Source organism: Salvia miltiorrhiza, chromosome 5 (genome assembly GCF_028751815.1).
Source record: "Salvia miltiorrhiza cultivar Shanhuang (shh) chromosome 5, IMPLAD_Smil_shh, whole genome shotgun sequence".
In the NCBI taxonomy this organism is placed as follows: Eukaryota; Viridiplantae; Streptophyta; class Magnoliopsida; order Lamiales; family Lamiaceae; genus Salvia; species Salvia miltiorrhiza.
Genome location: NC_080391.1, coordinates 3,064,896 through 3,083,718, shown reverse-complemented (window position 1 = coordinate 3,083,718; position 18,823 = coordinate 3,064,896). Strand labels below are relative to the sequence as shown.

At 41.7% G+C, this 18,823-nt stretch overlaps 2 protein-coding genes across 3 annotated transcripts; both read left to right on the top strand.

Annotated features, from left to right (window-relative positions):
* Positions 1 to 917: 917 nt before the first annotated feature.
* Positions 918 to 9,397, top strand: LOC130985125 (ABC transporter C family member 12-like). Of its 2 annotated transcripts, none has more exons than XM_057907918.1 (25): positions 918 to 1,289; positions 1,895 to 2,262; positions 2,344 to 2,522; positions 2,610 to 2,649; positions 2,717 to 2,867; positions 2,959 to 3,073; positions 3,165 to 3,245; positions 3,326 to 3,350; positions 3,425 to 3,481; positions 3,572 to 3,637; positions 3,732 to 3,806; positions 3,882 to 3,989; positions 4,086 to 4,220; positions 4,321 to 4,427; positions 4,516 to 4,609; positions 4,703 to 4,870; positions 4,956 to 5,096; positions 5,181 to 5,381; positions 5,456 to 5,554; positions 5,653 to 6,203; positions 6,279 to 6,459; positions 6,768 to 7,848; positions 7,927 to 8,048; positions 8,445 to 9,105; positions 9,213 to 9,397. In XM_057907918.1, the coding sequence occupies exons 2-25, from the start codon at positions 1,927 to 1,929 to the stop codon at positions 9,302 to 9,304; spliced, it is 4,866 nt and encodes a 1,621-aa protein (XP_057763901.1). In that variant the 5' UTR covers positions 918 to 1,289; positions 1,895 to 1,926; the 3' UTR covers positions 9,305 to 9,397. The 2 variants fall into 2 exon arrangements, with proteins under 2 accessions (XP_057763901.1, XP_057763902.1); XM_057907919.1 differs by having other exon boundaries at positions 1,064 to 1,299.
* Positions 9,398 to 14,228: 4,831 nt separating this feature from the next.
* LOC131024788 (uncharacterized) lies at positions 14,229 to 15,383 on the top strand. The gene has a single exon (XM_057954325.1). The coding sequence runs from the start codon at positions 14,229 to 14,231 to the stop codon at positions 15,381 to 15,383; it is 1,155 nt and encodes a 384-aa protein (XP_057810308.1).
* The last annotated feature ends 3,440 nt before the right edge of the window (positions 15,384 to 18,823 follow it).

Below are 18,823 nucleotides of genomic sequence, written 5' to 3'. Positions count from 1 at the left end.
AATAAATGATTATGGGACTCATTTTCTTGTGGACAAAGACAACATTCTTGCTCACATTGAACCCCAAACTTCTCCATACGATCACATGTAGACAATCTTTTCATAATTGCCAACCAAGTTATAAACATGAAGTTGGGAGGAGCAATGTTTCTTGTAATCATCATGTGCCATGCCATTCTTGGAGCTTCTCCCTGCATTTCCAGATATAGTGTCCTGATGGAGAATTTAGCCTGAAACAAAGTATTAGAGCCAATAGTAGTGTTAAAGAAATGAGCTCTAGAACTCAAGATTTTTTGAATTATCCATGAAGCTTGAGTTGGAATTCCCCTATTTTTGATTGTGCTATATTTGACATTTGTTTTCGGTTGAAACCTGTGTTATCATATGATTCATATTCATACCAAAATTCCATTACTATATTTACTTAAATAAGATTTGAATTTGAAGTGATTAATCTGGACTTACTAAAATGATACTTTTAGTTTTAGGCATTCAATTGGAATTAACTACTAGAAAGGTCAATTTTACTAGCTTGAATAATTATTAGTCTCATTGAGCTTGAAATCGACTCAATTAATTCTAAAGCCACCTCTATCAAATAAACAAAATATGATTGATTGGTTTTATAATTTGATATGCGAACTGGAGTTTTGTTCCTGTGTTCTTGACACATTAAAATTGAAATAAATTTGTTATTTCGTATATGTATAACCAGATATCAATTATAAATTTTACGGCAGATTATGAAAAAAATTACTATTATACGCAGCAAGTCAGATTTTTCTGAAGATTTGAGATCTCAAATTCCCATTTTACTATGTAACTGTCACAAGTGTTATTCAATTTTGGGGTGTAGAATTTGCCATCTGTAGCGCACTGTATATCTCTTTATTCATCAGTCTTACCGACCATATCATGATTTTTCGCCTGATTCCGTAAGAAAAAAAAAACAAAACAAAACAAAAAAAAAAAGTCTTTTCTTCTTAATCAATCCGAAGTAGAAATACAAATACTAGTGACTAATCTTTTATGACAATCTCCCAAAAAAGCCTCTATTTTTCAGCGTAGGAGTTCGTAAGCAATGACGCTCGCGAGTTTTTGTCTCTTTGTCCTTTTCTATAGCCTCGTAGTCTTATGTCGTTTTCTTAATTATTTCGATTTTAGCATTGGAAGTATCTTTTGTTTATAAGAGTGTTCCAACCATGTGATCGTTGGCTGTGAAGAAGAAGTGAGACTGCTGCTGCAGCGTTCCCACTTCTCATGCAAACAACTTCCTAAGACTAGTGCTAGTGAGTTTATGTCTGTTTCCTTTTGTTGATAGTTGCTCTTGTCTACCTATTTGGATCATATAATTTTGAATTCTTGGATATTATGAATAGGAATAGGAGTCCTATTTGATTTCTTGAAATCATTCTTGATATTTGGAGGGAAATTTGAATGTGGGGTTGTTCAACTTATCCTTCTGTTTTTTCACTTCTAGTCTATGTTGTTTGAGAGATATTCATCAAAGCTACAGCAATTCTTGATTTCCTGCTGTGGGAGAAAGCAGCTTCTTGATATGGTTTTCAATTAGTATAACTGAATCCTACATTGTGCTCTAAACAACTTCCTAAGACTAGTGTTAGTGAGTTTATGTCTGTTTCCTTTTGTTGATAGTTGTTCTTGTCTACCTATTTGGATTATATAATTTTAAATTCTTGGAGATTATGAATAGGAATAGGAATAGGAGTCCTATTTGATTTCTTGAAATCATTCTTGATATTTGGAGGGAAATTTGAATGTGGGGTTGTTCAACTTATTGTTGTTTGAGAGATATCATCATTCAAAGCTACAGCAATTCTTGATGTGGTTTCAATTAGTATAACTGAATCCTACATTGTGCTCTAAACTGCAGCGCTTATCGCGTTGATTGCGCTCTAAACTTACATGGATTCCGACGGCCCCTTAGTCTGGTTTTGCCGGCCAGTGGCGAATGGCGTCTGGGCTCAAGAGACGGACAGCGCCTTTGGTGCTTACACGCCCTGTGCCGTTGATTCTGTAGTGGGGAATGTCTCCCACTTAGTTCTTCTTGGGATGTGCCTCTACAGAGTGTGGCTCATCAAAGTTAACCCCAAAGTCCAGCGCTACTGCTTGAGATCGAATCTCTGCAACTATGCATTGGCCGTGCTCTTCACTTGCTGCGCTGCTGAGCCTCTCTGCAGATTGGTTATGGGCTTATCGATCTTCAGTTTTGATACAGAGTCTGGTCTTGCGCCCTTTGAGGTCTGCAACGATCTTTTTCTGCGCGTTGTTGTGATCTTCAACACTTCTTGTTTGTGTAACTGCTGCTTGTTTACTCTGCAGATGGTGCATTTGGGCATTGAGATTGTGTCATGGTGTTCCATGGTTGCAATGCTGCTTGTCGAAACCAAGATCTACGTGAAAGAGTTCAGATGGTACATCAGATTCGGGTTGATGTATGTTCTAGTGGGAGATGCAGTGATCTTTAACTTCATCTTCCCCCTAAGAGAATTCTACGGCGCGTAAGCCTCTCAATCCTTCTGCAGATATGCTTTAACTTCCATCAAGAATGTCACATTCATACCCAGATTTGTTTTGTTGAAATGCAGGTCTACACTCTACTTGTTCTTCAGCTCAGTTTTCTTCCAGGTAAAATCTTATGTTCATTTATGTCAAATGCAGAGCTTCCATGTTTGTGTAACTATCTTCAATGCAGGTTTTGCTAGGAATACTTCTTCTTGCATATGTCCCAAAACTGGACTCGTATCCGGGCTACGTTCCTCTACCAGGCTCCGTGGATGACACCAAGAACGAGAAGCCTCTCGGGGAGCAAGTATGCCCCGAGAGAGGTGCAAATTTTTTTTCTGGTGAGTGTGATGATGTTTGAACTTGATACTTGTTTCTTGATTCATCCATGCTAGTCACCTTCTCACGGCTACTATTCTCGTCCGCGTGCAGCAATCTACTTCGACTGGATGACTCCCCTTATGCAGCAAGGCTACAAAAGACCCATCACAGAGAAGGATGTTTGGAAGTTGGACTCGTGGGATCAGACAGAGACGTTGAGCAGAAAGTTCGTGTCTCGACGTTTTCTTTCCATATCCATCTATGCAAGCATGAGGTGAACATTTTTGTAACTTCACAAAATCTTCTGAGTTTTGCAGATTCCAGAAATCTTGGGAGGAAGAAGCTCAGAGATCAAAGCCATGGCTTCTGCGTGCTTTGAATCGTAGCCTCGGTGGCAGGTAGAAGATCTGATTCTGCAGTTGATTTTGTCTGAGTTTAATCAAACCTATAAGCTGTCTGAAACTGTGTTTTTGTGCAGGTTCTGGTATGGAGGCATCTTCAAAGTAAAAACCACTTCCATTTCCTTGCCATATATGGAAAAGATATTCATATTAATTCCTTTTTTGGAATCTTGCAGATTGGTAGTGATCTATCCCAGCTTGCAGGACCTGTTATACTCAACCATCTTTTACAGGTACTTCAAAAAATTGCAATCTAGTTTGAAAACAACATATATTTCAAGAACTACAATAAGCCCACATGCTTTAAACTATCCTTCTTGCAGTCTCTTGAGCGAGGCGAGCCAGCTTGGATCGGTTACATCTATGCTCTGTCAATATTTTTCAGCGTGGTACGCTTCTTTTTCCTTTTCTTTCTCCTTCAATCTAGTGAATTCGATCTTCTGGATAGTTGTTTATCTACTGAGGCGAACTTTTGCTGTTCAGTCAATCGGAGTGCTTTGTGAGGCTCGTTACTTCCAGAACGTTATGCGCGTTGGCTTCAGGCTAAGATCCACTCTGGTAAATTCCTTCACTCGATGAGAACTCTTTCTAGAAACGTTGTACTTGAAAACTCTATACTGTTTTTACATTTAGGTGGCTGCGATATTTCGCAAATCCTTGAGGCTAACACACGAAGCTCGTAAGCACTTTCCATCGGGAAGAGTTACAAATATGATCACCACAGATGCCAATGCACTTCAGGTACTCACACAGAGCTAAGATGCTATCAATATTCATCTTTACTAATGTGATCAGCCAAGAAAGCAATTTCTCTAATCTAATTATTGCATCTTTCAGCAAATATGCCAACAGCTTCATGGTTTATGGTCTTCCCCGTTTCGCATTATCATGGCCATGATTCTTCTATACCAGCAGCTAGGAGTATCATCGCTTCTTGGTTCGCTTATGTTAGTCCTGATGTTCCCTATCCAGGTAACTGCCAACGACATTTCACCCTCGTGCTCTCTTCTTACTATCTGTTTCTTTTATTTTATTTTCAAATTTGCTTATTGCTAATTGTACTGGCAAGCAGACTTTTATCGTCAGCAATATGCGAAAGCTATCCAGGGAAGGACTGCTACGAACTGACAAGAGAGTCGGCCTAATGAACGAGATTTTGGCAGCTATGGATACTGTCAAGTCTGTAAAAAAAAACTGTATTCCCTTAAACCTCAGTGCTGGTGCCAAATTTGGTGCTAACGCCCTTTTTCCTCTCAATGCACGACAGGTATTACGCGTGGGAGAAGAGCTTCAAGTCCAAAATCCATGTTCTGAGAGATGATGAGTTGTCGTGGCTCAGGAAAGCACAGATGCTCCAAGCAGTATGATATGATCTTGATGGAAAATGATTTTTCCTACATTAAACTTTTATCAAAATTGACATTGTGTTTATGTCCCTTCTCATGGCTGTGCAGTGGAATACTTTCATACTAAACAGCATACCAGTCCTCGTGACAGTGATCTCATTTGGAACGTTCACGTTGCTCGGTGGGGATCTCTCGCCTTCCAGAGCTTTTACGTCTCTTGCTTTATTTGGCGTTCTGCGCTTTCCTCTAAACATGCTGCCTAATTTGATCACTCAGGTTTGCCACATTCTTCTCAATGTTTTTTCAATCAGTGAAATTTTTCTTGATGTGTCATAGTTTGCTTTCCTTCTCATCAATTCAGGTTGTGAATGCAAATGTATCCCTTCAACGTCTCGAAGAACTACTGCTTGCAGAAGAGCGATTCTTGTTGCCGAATCCACCTCTTGCACCGGGGCTTCCTGCCATCTCGATCAAGGCTGGAAACTTCTCGTGGGACTCGAAGGTCCTCTCTTTTAACTACTTGTTAGTATTTCTTCTGCTGCAGAATTTTGCTCTGTTTAAACACCAAGATTTTGACAATAAACAGGCTGCACGGCCCACGTTGTCGAATATTAATCTGGATATACCAGTTGGCAGCCTAACTGCAATCGTTGGTGGCACCGGAGAAGGAAAAACCTCGCTGATATCTGCTATGCTTAAAGAGCTGCCTCCACTCGGAGATGCAGAGGTCGAAATCAGAGGCTCTGTAGCTTATGTGCCTCAGATTTCTTGGATCTTCAATGCATCAGTAAGCTTCAAATCTCCAATCCTCTTCTTCATGCTAACTGGTTGTATTCATGTTGGTTTCGATCAACTGTATAGGTACGCGACAACATATTATTTGGATCTGAATTCGAGCAAACGCGGTATTGGAAGGCCATAGATGTCACTGCAATGCGGCATGACCTTGATTTGCTTCCTGTTAAGTTTCTCACTGGTTCTGTTCCGAGCTTCGTTTCTGGTTATTCTTCTTCAGCATCCGTGACAGAAGCTCGTCGTTCTGTTTTCCTTTTCCTCAGGGCCGTGACCTCACCGAGATTGGTGAAAGAGGAGTGAACATCAGTGGAGGCCAAAAGCAGAGAGTTTCAATGGCCAGGGCTGTGTATTCCGACTCAGATATTTACATTTTTGATGATCCGTTGAGCGCTCTGGACGCCAACGTTGCACGACAGGTCTTCAACAACTGCATCAAGGAGGCGTTGGGAGGGAAGACGAGGGTCCTTGTCACGAACCAGCTGCATTTTCTTCCCCAGGTTGACAGAATAATCTTGGTCTCCGAAGGTATGGTGAAGGAGGAGGGCACGTTCGAGGAGCTCTCCGAGAAGGGTGTGCTGTTCAAGAAGCTAATGGAGAATGCAGGCAAAATGGAGGAGCATATGCATGATAACGGAGAAGGGCTCGATCTTTGTGATGAATCGCCTTCGCCTTCACCTTCACCTCCACCTTCAGTTTCTTCCGATCCTAATCCAAAAGATGCAGTCTCAGCTAGGAAAATGAGAGAAGGCAGATCAGTTCTGATCAAGCAGGAGGAGAGGGAGATGGGAATTGTAAGCTGGCATGTTTTGATGAGGTGATGATCAGATCAGAACCTAAGCTTTGGTAGATCTTCTGCAACACCTAACAAGCTTATTGCTTCGTGTTTTAGGTACAAGAATGCGTTAGGCGGCTTGCTGGCTGTATCGGTGCTGCTCACGTGCTACACGTTGACAGAAACTCTTCGCGTTTCAAGCAGCACGTGGCTCAGCGTGTGGACGAAGCAGAGCACCTCGGCGGGTTATAGCCCCGGCTTCTACATCTTAGTTTATGCGATCTTGTCTTTTGGTCAGGTGAGTCTGAGCTTCTTCAACAACAAATTTTTGTTGTTATGTCTTGAATTTCCCGCTTCGCACGTTTTATCTCAGTACTATATATACTTGAGATCTGTAATCTGTAACCCTAGCCGCATAATAAAATCTGTTCTCCTCTCTGCTCGTAGATGTAGCCAAATTGGTGAACCACGTAAACATGTGTCTTCTTTACGTTTTTTGTTTGATTGTGCTCTTTAATCCTATTCCGTCACAACAAATTTGTTTATGTTTTAGAGGTTTCTTGCAACTAAGAGACTGCATTGCATCCCATCCATCACTGTATGCAGGTATTAGTGACACTGACAAACTCCTTCTGGCTGATCAGATCGAGTCTGAAGGCGGCCAGGCGCCTTCACGACTCGATGCTGGATGCCATACTCCGAGCTCCGATGGTGTTCTTCCACACGAACCCCATCGGCCGCGTGATCAACAGATTCTCCAAGGATCTCGGTGACATCGACCGCAACGTTGCAGGCCTCGTCAACGGCTTCCTCACCCAGCTGTGGCAGCTGCTCTCGACGTTCGTGCTCATAGGCATCGTGAGCACCGTGTCTCTGTGGGCCATCATGCCCCTCCTCATCCTGTTCTACGCGGCGTACCTCTACTACCAGAGCACGTCGAGGGAGGTGAAGCGCCTCGACTCCATCACAAGGTCGCCCGTGTATGCACAGTTCGGGGAGGCCCTGAACGGGCTGTCCTCGATCCGTGCATACAAGGCGTACGACCGGATGGCCGGGATCAACGGGAGGTCCATGGACAACAACATCCGGTTCACGCTCGTCAACATCAGCTCCAACCGGTGGCTCACCATACGGCTGGAGACGCTCGGAGGGATCATGATATGGTTGACGGCGACATTCGCAGTTATGCAGAATCAGAGAGCTGAGAATCAGGTGGCGTTTGCATCCACCATGGGATTGCTCCTCAGTTACTCTTTAAACATCACCAATTTGCTCAGCAATGTCTTGAGACAAGCAAGCAGAGCAGAGAACAGCTTGAACTCGGTGGAGCGCGTTGGAACGTACATAGACTTGCCATCCGAGGCTCCGGATGTGGTTGAAGGAAGCCGGCCTCCACCCGGATGGCCGGCCTCTGGATTGGTGAGGTTCGAAGATGTGTTCCTCCGGTATAGGCCCGGGCTTCCCCCGGTCCTCAAGGGGCTCTCGTTCACCATCCATCCGCACCAGAAGGTGGGGATAGTTGGGAGAACTGGCGCTGGTAAATCGAGCATGATCAATGCGTTGTTCCGGATCGTGGAGCTCGAGAGAGGGAGGATCTTGATTGATGACTGCGATGTTGCGAAATTCGGATTGACTGATCTTCGCAAAGTCCTCAGCATCATCCCTCAGTCCCCTGTTCTTTTCTCAGGTACACTTTTTTAGCTGACTTTGTTGCTCTGTAGTTTCTGTTTCTCACCTTCGTGTGGCTCGATTCTGGCCCGGATAGGTAACGTCCGGTTCAACCTCGACCCGTTTGGCGAACACAACGACCCGGACCTCTGGGAGGCTCTCGAGAGGGCTCACTTGAAGGATGTCATCAGAAGAAATCCTTTAGGTTTGGATGCAGAGGTAAACACTACAGTGTGAAGATTACCGTAGAGAATGTATTACTATCCACGCACATACACCGTAGTAGAATAGTCTGTACCGTAGTCTATAATCATGAAAAACACACACTATTGTTTTGGTTCATTGTTGTAGTCTATTAGTATAGACGACCATAGTATAATCACGAAAAACACACTACGCTTCGAAGATCACGTAGAGAAATGTTACGTTTTGAAGATAATCGTAAAAAAAGGCTCATATACTGCATTTTGATCGTAGACTATTCTTATGATAGACTACATTGCAACGACGTAGTCTATAATCACGAAAAATACGCACATACACTACGTTGGTCCACACGTGTAGTCTATTAGTATTGACAACCGCTTGATTAAACTTTGTTTGGGATGCCTCAAGGTTTTGGAAGGCGGCGAGAACTTCAGCGTGGGGCAGCGGCAGCTGCTCAGCCTCGCTCGAGCGCTGCTTCGCCGGTCGAAGATCCTCGTGCTCGACGAAGCAACCGCCGCCGTCGATGTCACCACCGACGTGCTCATACAGAAAACCATCCGCGAGGAGTTCAAGTCGTGCACCATGCTCACCATCGCTCATCGCCTCAACACCATCATCGACAGCGATCGGATCCTCGTCCTCGCGTCGGGCCAGGTGATCGAGTACGGCACCCCCGCGGAGCTCCTCGGGGACGAGGCGGGCGCCTTCTCCAAGATGGTGCAGAGCACGGGGCCCGCCAACGCCGAGTACCTCCGCGGCTTGGTCGTCGCGAGGAGGGGGCGGGGGGAGACGACGACGATGCCCCCGCCCCCACCGTGGCTCGTGTCCTCGCGTTGGAGCGCTGCCGTGCAGCACGCCCTCGCGGCCAACCTCGGCTCCGCGGTGAAGGACCTGCAGCTGCTCGGCCCCGGGGAGATCAGCGGCAATGTGATCGGCAAGACCACGGATGCGGTGGCGCTGCTGCAGGGCGTTCTGATGGGGAAGCACGACGACGAGATCGAGGAGACGCTCGGGCGGTTCGAGGCGTCGAGGCACACGTGGTGGTCGGCTTTCTACAGAGTGATTGAAGGTGTGTTTGAAACAGTTCAAGTGATGCAAAAGAGAAGCATGTTTTGTGTTTTATTTTCTGATTTGGTTTGATGTTTTTTTTTTTTTTTTTTTTCTCTTGCATTTTAGGCCTTGCAGAGATAAGCAGATTGGCAAGAAATGGGATGCAGCAACACAGAATTGGAGTGGAAGATGCCTCTGAAAATTGGGATGATCTTTAACTTTAATGAACTTAGTTACAACTTAGTTATAATGTAACATTAAATTCCAAAAAATCTAGTTATATAGTAAAAGGAAAGCTCATGTTACATAAAGGCTCTGATATTCATTTCTGGTTAATTAGCCACAATACTCACAATACAATTATTAATTAGCTTTTTAGATTATGTAAAATGTGCACAAAAAATAATCAAAAGGCGTGGATATATATTTACACATAAAAATAAGAATTTAAAATATTAATCAATCTTTAGCATATTTTGATTAATTGTGTGATATTCATCTCAAAAGTTTAAATTACAAACTAAAGTAATACTATTAATTAAATTACAAACTAAAGTAATACTATTAATTAAAACTCTATATCTAGAGAGCTAGAGTTGTATCAATTTCTTCTGTTTCATCCCTACATTGGCAGTAGTCATCTTCTTCATCAACCAATGTCGGCATTTTCCCAATATCTCCTTCCTATATTAAAAAAAAAAGATAAAAAGATGAAAATGCATGACAAAAAAAAAAAATAATCATGGCTACATATATTCATATACATGTGTGTTGTGTTAAACCTGTTTCCGATGGATTGTGCCGTCGTGTTCGACGTGCCAACCGGCTTCCTCGCAGAGGGCTTTGAGGAGGTCGTTGGAGTCGGCGTGCTTAGGGAGACTGTAGTTGCCGTGCGCCTTCAAGCCCTCGAAGATGTTGTGCCTCACGGAGCGGCGGTGCTGCTCCCTCCGCTTGTTGTTGAGGCGCTCCTGTTCCGACGGGAACCGGTACCTCATAACGTGGCCGCCGCCCTTGGTGGGCCGTCGCACCACCCACGGCCCCTTGGTCGTCTTGATGCAGCCTTTCAGCTTCACCACATTGCTCCCTCTCTCTCTCTCCATCTCTATGTCTATGTCTCTGCCTGTCTTCTACTTGTGAAACTATGATATTTGCATGAGATATATATGGAGAAAAGGAAAGTTTTTAGGACAAGAAAATAGAAAAAAAGGGAATAAGAAAAGGACAAAATTTTTAAGTACTGTTTGATTCCATTAGTAAAGGTGGTGAGATTTTCATTTTTGTTGCTTTTTGTTTTTATGGGATAGGAAGATCAGCAAAAGTAGCAGTGTGTGTAAGTGTTTGAATTTTGGTTGCTTTAGTGTTGCAATTAGGAATTTCTTAAAATTTGATAAGTTTTTTATTTTATTTGGCAGTTTATATTCCCTGCAGAGAGATATGCAGAGCTTGCTTTTCAGATAGGAACATATTGCTCTTGCTATTAAACACCAAAAACATTCTAAAATATTGAAGGGAAAATAGGACAGGCATGCCAAATGTATGAAAAGGTTGTGTCGGAATTGAGGTTTTGGAATTATCTAAACTCGGTAAAATATTTATATTCTATATGGAATATATAATAGTAAATGCTAGTATTATTTTGGAGTACAATTTTCTCAAGAAAAACGCAATTTACAAATGGTGTATGCCTTTGAAGTAGCACCTTATTCTTCCACATTTGAGAGACTACACAAAAAATAACTACAAACTACAGTTTTCGATTCTCAAGTTAAAGACCCATCAGATCAAACAGATGACTCCTCTAAACATACTCTAATTTTCTCCACCCACATTACTGATCTCCCATATGAACATAATCTCATCACTTGCTGAAGTGATTCTTATTCCGAGAGCAGAGCAGCAACACAAGTTGTGCCGCTTGCGCTGAAACCAAAATACATGTCGTCGTCTAAGGTATTTAGCGACGAAGATGTAATACCGCTGCTAAAGTGGCTTGTCGATTTCTGGGTTGATGGAAAAAATAACAAGTGGGCTGAATTCTACAAATTCGTCAAGAACGATATTTCAAAACCATATTTCAAAACCAGATTTCACGCGCATTCAAATATGTGAGAGGGCAATCTTTAAACTCTAAGTTGTGCATTGAGTTCCATCCACTCGTGCTCAAGCTTCTCTGCATTGTCTCCCAATCAAAACACATTTCTCCATGGCAATCTTGGGATACCTAAACATGTTAAACAAGACCAACAAGTTTGGAGATTTCATTCAAATATCTGAGTGCGCGTGAAATCTGGTTTTGAAATTGTTCTTGATGAATTTGAGGAATTCAGCCCACTTATTGTTTTTTCCATCAACCCAGAAATCGGTGAGCCTCTTTAGCAGCGGTACTACATCTTCGTCGATGAATACCTTAGACGATGACGACATGTATTTTGGTTTCAATGCATGCAGCACAACTTGTGTTGTTGCTCCGCTCTCAGAATCACTTCCTTGCATCTTGCTTTTTTCTGCTTGCTTTCGCATCTCGCTTTCTTCTGCTTTCGCTGCCAGGAAAATACGGAGAATCACATATGCAAACATAAAATAAAGTATAAGAACAAATTAGATCTCACATAATAATATTGCTAATACTTTCTTAATCGTTGTCGTAATTAAAAGAAATTAACTAGAACTCATAATAAAAATAAATAAATAAGTGCGAAGAAAAGATGAAGAGAATATAACCTGAAATATTGCTCCAAGAATTGCGTCCACAATCTGCCTTCAGAAATTGGCGTGAGCCGTGAATAATAATCTAAAGTTATACGATGACTCTAATATATAAACTAAGGAAATAATAAAAACCTAATCTAATTAAGGTAAATAAGAGGCGCACAGGCCCATAAAGCAAAGTTAAAGCTTTAGATCAGCCCAAAAACAAATAAAATAAGTTTAAGCCCATGATAAAGTTAAACACGACAGTCCACTATGTATCTAAGCCAATTCAGCCTTTAATTTCGGACATTCGAGACGGTATGGGCATCTCGTCCAGCGCACGCGCAACAGCTTCAAACTTCATAATTCAAGACTTCAAAATTTTTCTCAAAATCAAGTAATTCCTTTAAAATCTATCAAAAGCCATCAAAATTCATATAAGAACTGAATTCATGCTAAAATAAGATAAATATCAACAATAGGACATAGAAATCACACAAAAATCCCTCAAATAAATGCGTATAAATACGCCTAATAAAAAATATATCAAATTAAAGCTCTTATCGTGATCTTTAATTTGATATGCATATTAAATATTTTATAATTAGCTGAATTTCATAAATTTAGAAAGAAATAAAAAATAAAAAGATAAAGAAAATGGAAATAAAAAGAAAAAAATACAATTTACAAATAATTTTTAGAACTACAAAATTGCCATTAAATTTTGAATTTGATTTCCAATTGAAAGTTGCTTTTTTAATATAGTACTAACATTTGCATCCTGTGCAAGTGCAATACATAGAAAAATATTTTTATATTTATATATTAATATAAAATCAAAATCAACTCAATTATCATATGTATAAATATGTATATAAAACATGCACGAATTTTCTCTAAGAAAAATTCTCTCTTTACTTTGCATTTTTTGTTTTGATTCTTTTTTAAAATTCATCAACTTTTACTTATAAAAAAATATTTTATATGGATGTTAAATTAAAGATAATAATAAGATCTTTAATTTGATGTAAAAATTATAAAAAACAAATTTAAAAATAAATAAATTATTATCATTTAAAGTCACAATTTTTGTTCTCTCTCTCATCTTTCATCTATCCTCTCCTCTCTCCTACCTCCTTTCTTTGAATAACATGTTCAATTTTTTTTTTACTATTTCATTCATTTTTTAATATTTATTTTATTTTTTATATTTTTGTTAGACATAATTTTTAATATTTTCTATTTTTTTTTTGCTATAACAATTTAATGTAACTAAAAAGATTAGACTTATATTTGTTCATTTTAGAACTCTTTAGCTTAAAAATAAATTTTAAAGGTTGAAATTTATATTAATATATATTTATAGATAATTAATTAATTAAATCTTAAAAAAATAATTTCAAATATGATTTAGATTTATTAAATTTTTGTATGAATTTTTATATTTCTTTATATTAACATATTTGTTATTATTATGTCTTAATTAAATTTAATATTAGATTGAGAATTGACGATCTATATCTATCTATATAGTACATAAAAGAGGAGTTTTTCCCCTCCATGTTTTCCCTCTCTTTTTTCTCTCTTCTTCCACATTTTCACTTTTTTTTTTCTTTTTATGTTATTATTATTTATTTTCTAAACGTCATCAAATTTGATTCGTGAAAAAATAATCATATGTATCTTAAATTCAATGTAGTATATAAATAATCAAAAACGAATTTAAAACGAATAAGTTATGAAAAGCATAAAATATTTTATTTTTTGTCTCTTCATTAAAAAGTTACAACTTTTTATTTATGTTTGTGTATGAAAATATTTATTATGATGTATAATACTATATAATAATATGCATAATGCAAATTTTCATTACACTTTGTATAAATTGAAATTTTATAATTTTATATTCAAGATTTTATTGAGTAATTGATCTTAACTATTATATTATATATTTTTAAAACATATGTTGTATTTGTTTATTTGATTATTATTATTATTATTTATATTTATTTATTTAAATTTATCGTTTGATTTCGATGTCCGTCGTGCATCGCACGAATGGGCGTATACTAGTTCTTAATTAATAGTTAAAACTATTAAATGTAACTATAAAATTAAATTAGTTTATAAGTAAATAATTAGTAATAATCTAATATTGGTTCTCAAAATTTAAACCAACAGTTACTTAAAATCTATGGCCCAATTTGCTGATTAAATAAATTTCAGAATCAACCCAACAATGGCCCAATTAATAAAAAATTCCATACTTATAATAGCAATTTTGGGCCCTTAATAAAATTAAACAAACTAAGAGCCCAAAAGAAGAGGAATAAGAATTTTATGCTTTTTTTGGATTTTCTCTCCCTCGTTGAGAGCCGTCGTCCCTCTCTCCTTCGTTGAGAGCCTTCGTTTTTCATTCAAGTTTCTACCAGTTTATCAACCCTTCCACTCATGGAGGAGCGCATGGCCGGACTAAAACTATCTGCTGAAGAGGACGAACTCCTCATTGATGATGATATCGCTGACGACACCACGGTAGCGGTTGAACTATGCTTGGTGGGCCGGTTTCTCACTGAGCAGCCGATAAACTTCAATCTCATGCGAAGCAGACTGGCAAGCATCTGGCGACCCGGGAAAGGAGTCTTCATGAAAGATATTGGGGACGGCAGATTCATATTCCAATTCTTTCATGAACTGGATCTTCAGCGTATCTTGGATAATGGCCCTTGGTCTTATGGAAATTTCCCTCTCATTCTTCACAAACTAAAGAAGGGAGACTTACCATCGAAAGTCCCCCTTGACACCTTACCTTTCTGGATACAAATCCATGATCTTCCGGCAGGCTTCCTAACTGAGAAAGTAGGGAGACTCCTTGGGAACTTCATCGGAAACTTTCTTGAATATGACAGTACCAACTCTTCTGGAGTCTGGAGGCAATACATGCGAATCAGAGTTGGCATAAATGTCACAGAACCCCTCAAAAGATTCAAGAGATTGAAGAACACAGACGGAACCTCCTTCCAGGTTTCTTTCAAGTATGAACGACTCAACATCTTCTGTTTTCTCTGCGGAAGACTTGGACATTCCGAAAACTTTTGTAATCTCCGCTTCACGCTCGAGGTCAAAGAGGTCGAGAGGGAATGGGGTGCTTGGCTTAAAGCAGCTGATCGGCGGAGTGTGTCTCTGGCCGGTGACAAATGGCTCCGAGCTGACGATGGAGGCTCCAACCCTAGCGGGGCGGCGGCGGAAGCTAGGGTTTCAAGCGAGCCGTTACAATCCGACCCGAAACGGAAAGCACGTGATTTCGGGAGCAAATCTCTCCCCATAATGGGATCACGCCACACCAGCGATCCAATCCCTCAAATCACGCACAGCCTGGTGCTACGGGATATCAGTAACGCTCCTACTGATCGGGAGTTAATGCAATTGGATGACTCATCAATTATCAATTTTGAAGAAAGGAAAAGACGACGTGGCACTAACACTCATGCCATGATTACCTCCACATCATCTGAGATTTTCCCGGCTGGAATCCACGTGGATGTCTCTGATGAATCAGACCTTGTATCGGCGGGCTCCAATGGTGGAGTCGGCCAGGCCCAATGAATTGCATCAGCTGGAATTGCAGGGGATTGGGCCATCCCCTTGCGATTCCGACGCTCATCGAACTCGTTCGAGTTCACAAGCCCAATTTTATCTTTCTCTGCGAAACATTATCCCAACGTCAACGAATCGAGGAGATCAGAACTCGACTCAACTTTGAAGGCTGTTTCTCTGTGGACTGTGCAGGCAGGAGCGGGGGTCTATGCATGCTTTGGGAAACCACTTCTTCTTGCAAACTCACAGGCTACTCTCGGAATCACATCGATATGCAGATCAATGATGCTATTGGAAACTGGAGACTTACCGGCTACTACGGCTTCCCCGATAGGCGAAACCGTCGAGACTCCTGGAATTTATTGCGAAGGCTCTCAGGCTTGAACACTCTCCCTTGGATCATCATAGGAGATTTTAACGACCTCCTCGATCCCGGAGATAAACGTGGACGAGTCGACCACCCAAATTGGCTCATGCAAGGCTTTCGAGCTGCTGTTATGGAGTGCGAACTTTCAGACATACCTCTCAGCGGATACCAGTTCACCTGGTCTCGTGGATTGGGGACAAACCATTTTGTTGAGGAAAGGCTTGATAGGGGCATGGCTACGAACAATTGGAAAAATCTCTTTCCAGAGGCGGTGCTGCTCCCGGTCTCGGCCACTATCTCAGATCATGTTCCACTCCTGCTAAAGTGCAAAGGTTCTGCTCATCCTAGGCATACTCGCAGGTTTCACTTCGAGAACAAATGGTGCTACGAACCTGACCTCCCCGTTGTGATCCGCGACTGTTGGACCAACCTCTATGATATCAATATACTTGAACGGTTGACGGCGGTCTCTGAATCTATTTCTGTATGGGCGAAGCATCTGGACAGCAACCAAAGAATGCAAAAGAAGAATCTTGAGCGACAGATCTCCTTCTACCAAGGGAAATTTGATGCGCGTTCCATTGAGAAGCTCAAGAAGGCGAGGAAAGAGATGGCTGAACTCCTCCTTAGAGAGGAAACACACTGGAAACAACAGGCAAAACAACACTGGTTGAGGGAGGGAGATTCAAACACAAAATTCTTCCATAATATGGCTTCGGCGAGACGCAAGGTTAACACCATTACCAGGCTTCAAAGAGACGATAGTAGCTGGGCGACAAACACCAGTGATATAGGCCAAGAGGCTAAGAAGTATTTTGAAAACCTTTTCGATGATTCCACCAGCCATATCAACTTTGCCCAGGTCCTTGATCGGCTTAGCCCGACCATTGATGACTCCATGAATGATGAGCTTACTGCCCCTTTTCGGATGGAGGAGTTCAAAAAGGTAGTGACCCAGATGCACCCCGATAAATCGCCCGGCCCCGACGGCTTCAACCCGAAGTTTTTCCAAAAGTTTTGGAATGTGATTGGAAACGAGGTGTTCCGCAGCTGCTGCGATTGGCTTACAACAGATGAGTTCCCTCCCACCCTCAATAACACTCTGATTACTCTCATTCCAAAAGTCGAGACCCCAACTAACATGAAAGAGCTTAGACCAATAGCTCTTTGTAATGTAGTTTACAAGATTGTCTCGAAGGTTTTATGCAACAGGTTAAAGAAAGTCCTCCCCTACCTCATTGATCGCTCTCAATCGGCCTTCGTGGAAGGGAGAGTCATCCAAGACAACATTCTCATTGCCTTTGAAGCCATCCACACGATGAAGAGGAGAACTAGAGGGAAGAATGGCAATCTAGCTCTCAAGATTGACATTAGCAAAGCCTACGATCGCGTCGATTGGAACTACTTGGACGTTGTCCTACAGAGGTTGGGCTTCTGTGAGAAATGGAGAAAATGGATGAAACTGTGTGTTCGCACCGTTTCGTATGAGATCCTTGTGAATGGCGCCTCTGTCGGCCCTGTCATTCCGGGCAGGGGTCTTCGTCAAGGGGACCCCCTTTCCCCTTACTTGTTTATCTTGTGCACCGAGGGACTTTCGGCCATGATCAACCATGAGATAGCAAGAGGGGATATTCATGGCATTCAACTTGGGCGTCGCGGCCCCGCTGTCTCCCATCTCATGTTTGCAGATGACTGCATTTTCTTTTGCCGCGCCTCGGAGACGGAATGTATGAACCTGAAGAGAGTGTTGGGAATCTATGAACTAGCTTCTGGCCAGGCCATCAACTTCCAAAAATCTGGAGTGTTCTACAGCTCCAATGTTAGTGAAGCTGGGAAAGTTGCGATCTCCTCTATCCTAGGCGTCACTTCGCCACTTGACACTGGAAGATACTTGGGCTTACCATCGCTTATTGGGAGGAAGAAAAAGGAGATATTTCAGTACCTCCGGGATAGATTATGGCAGCGTATACAAGGGTGGAACGGCAAGAAATTATCGAAAGCTGGAAAAGAGATTCTGCTCAAGGGTATCGCCCAAGCAATACCCTCGTACTGCATGGGTATTTTCCTTCTCCCCACCAGCCTTACGAGTGAGATGGAAAGGCTTATGAACAGCTTTTGGTGGAATAACAAGGGCGGATCGGATCGGAGCATCAACTGGATGTCGTGGGAACGAATGTCTGTTGACAAGAAACTCGGTGGCATGGGTTTTCGTAGTATGCAGCTGTACAATCTTGCTTTGCTGGGAAAAACCGGATGGAGATTAATCGAGGAACCAAACGCACTTGTCTGCCAGATTCTCAAAGCCAAATACTTTCCCAACGACAACTTCTTAAATGCAAAAGTGGGGAACAGCCCTAGCTTTACTTGGCGTAGCATATGCGCTGCCCAAGATCTGGTGAGGAGCGGAGTAAGATGGAGAGTTGGCGATGGCGCCATCATTAGAGTTTATAAGGATCCTTGGCTCCGCCGACAAGGAAGTTTCCATGTCTCCTCGAGCTGCCCGCCGGAACTCTCTGATCTCACCGTGCAAGACATCATCATTCCTGGACCTAGAGATTGGGATGTGGAGTTCATTGAATCCATTATGGATGAAGCTGAAGCTCGTGAGATTATTAGCATTCCGCTGCTGCCGATGCCCAACCAAGACAAACTCATTTGGCACTACTCAACCACCGGGCGCTTCACCGTGAAGTCAGCCTACCGGCTGGCCAGTTCACTCACGCTTGACTCTACTTATGCTGCGGAGGGCCAATGGGACCGTCTTTGGAAGATCAGAATCCCACCAAAAGTGAAAAACTTCCTCTGGCGAGCTGCTAGAAACAACCTTCCCACAAAGGAGAGACTTTTATCTAGAGGAATCGCGGTTGGGGGCGAGTGCGGCACTTGTAGGACGGGCTACGAAAATCTCTGGCATGTGTTCTTCCATTGCATTTTTGCGGAGGACTGCTGGAGATCAAGCGATATGGCGCCTTACATTGAAGCCGTCATGAATCGATGCGACTCCTTTCTGCAGGCTCTCTTTGAGATCATTAATGACAAAGATGAAGTTCGCAAGGTCAGAATCTGCATGCTTCTCTGGCAG

Coding starts and splice junctions, on each gene's coding strand:
- LOC130985125 (XM_057907918.1), top strand. CDS start 1,927: ATGGATTCCGACGGCCCCTTAGTCTGGTTTTGCCGGCCAGTGGCGAAT. Junction 3,246..3,325: donor AATCGTAGCCTCGGTGGCAG/GTAGAAGATCTG, acceptor GTTTTTGTGCAG/GTTCTGGTATGGAGGCATCT. Junction 3,638..3,731: donor TGTCAATATTTTTCAGCGTG/GTACGCTTCTTT, acceptor TTTGCTGTTCAG/TCAATCGGAGTGCTTTGTGA.
- LOC131024788 (XM_057954325.1), top strand. CDS start 14,229: ATGGAGGAGCGCATGGCCGGACTAAAACTATCTGCTGAAGAGGACGAA.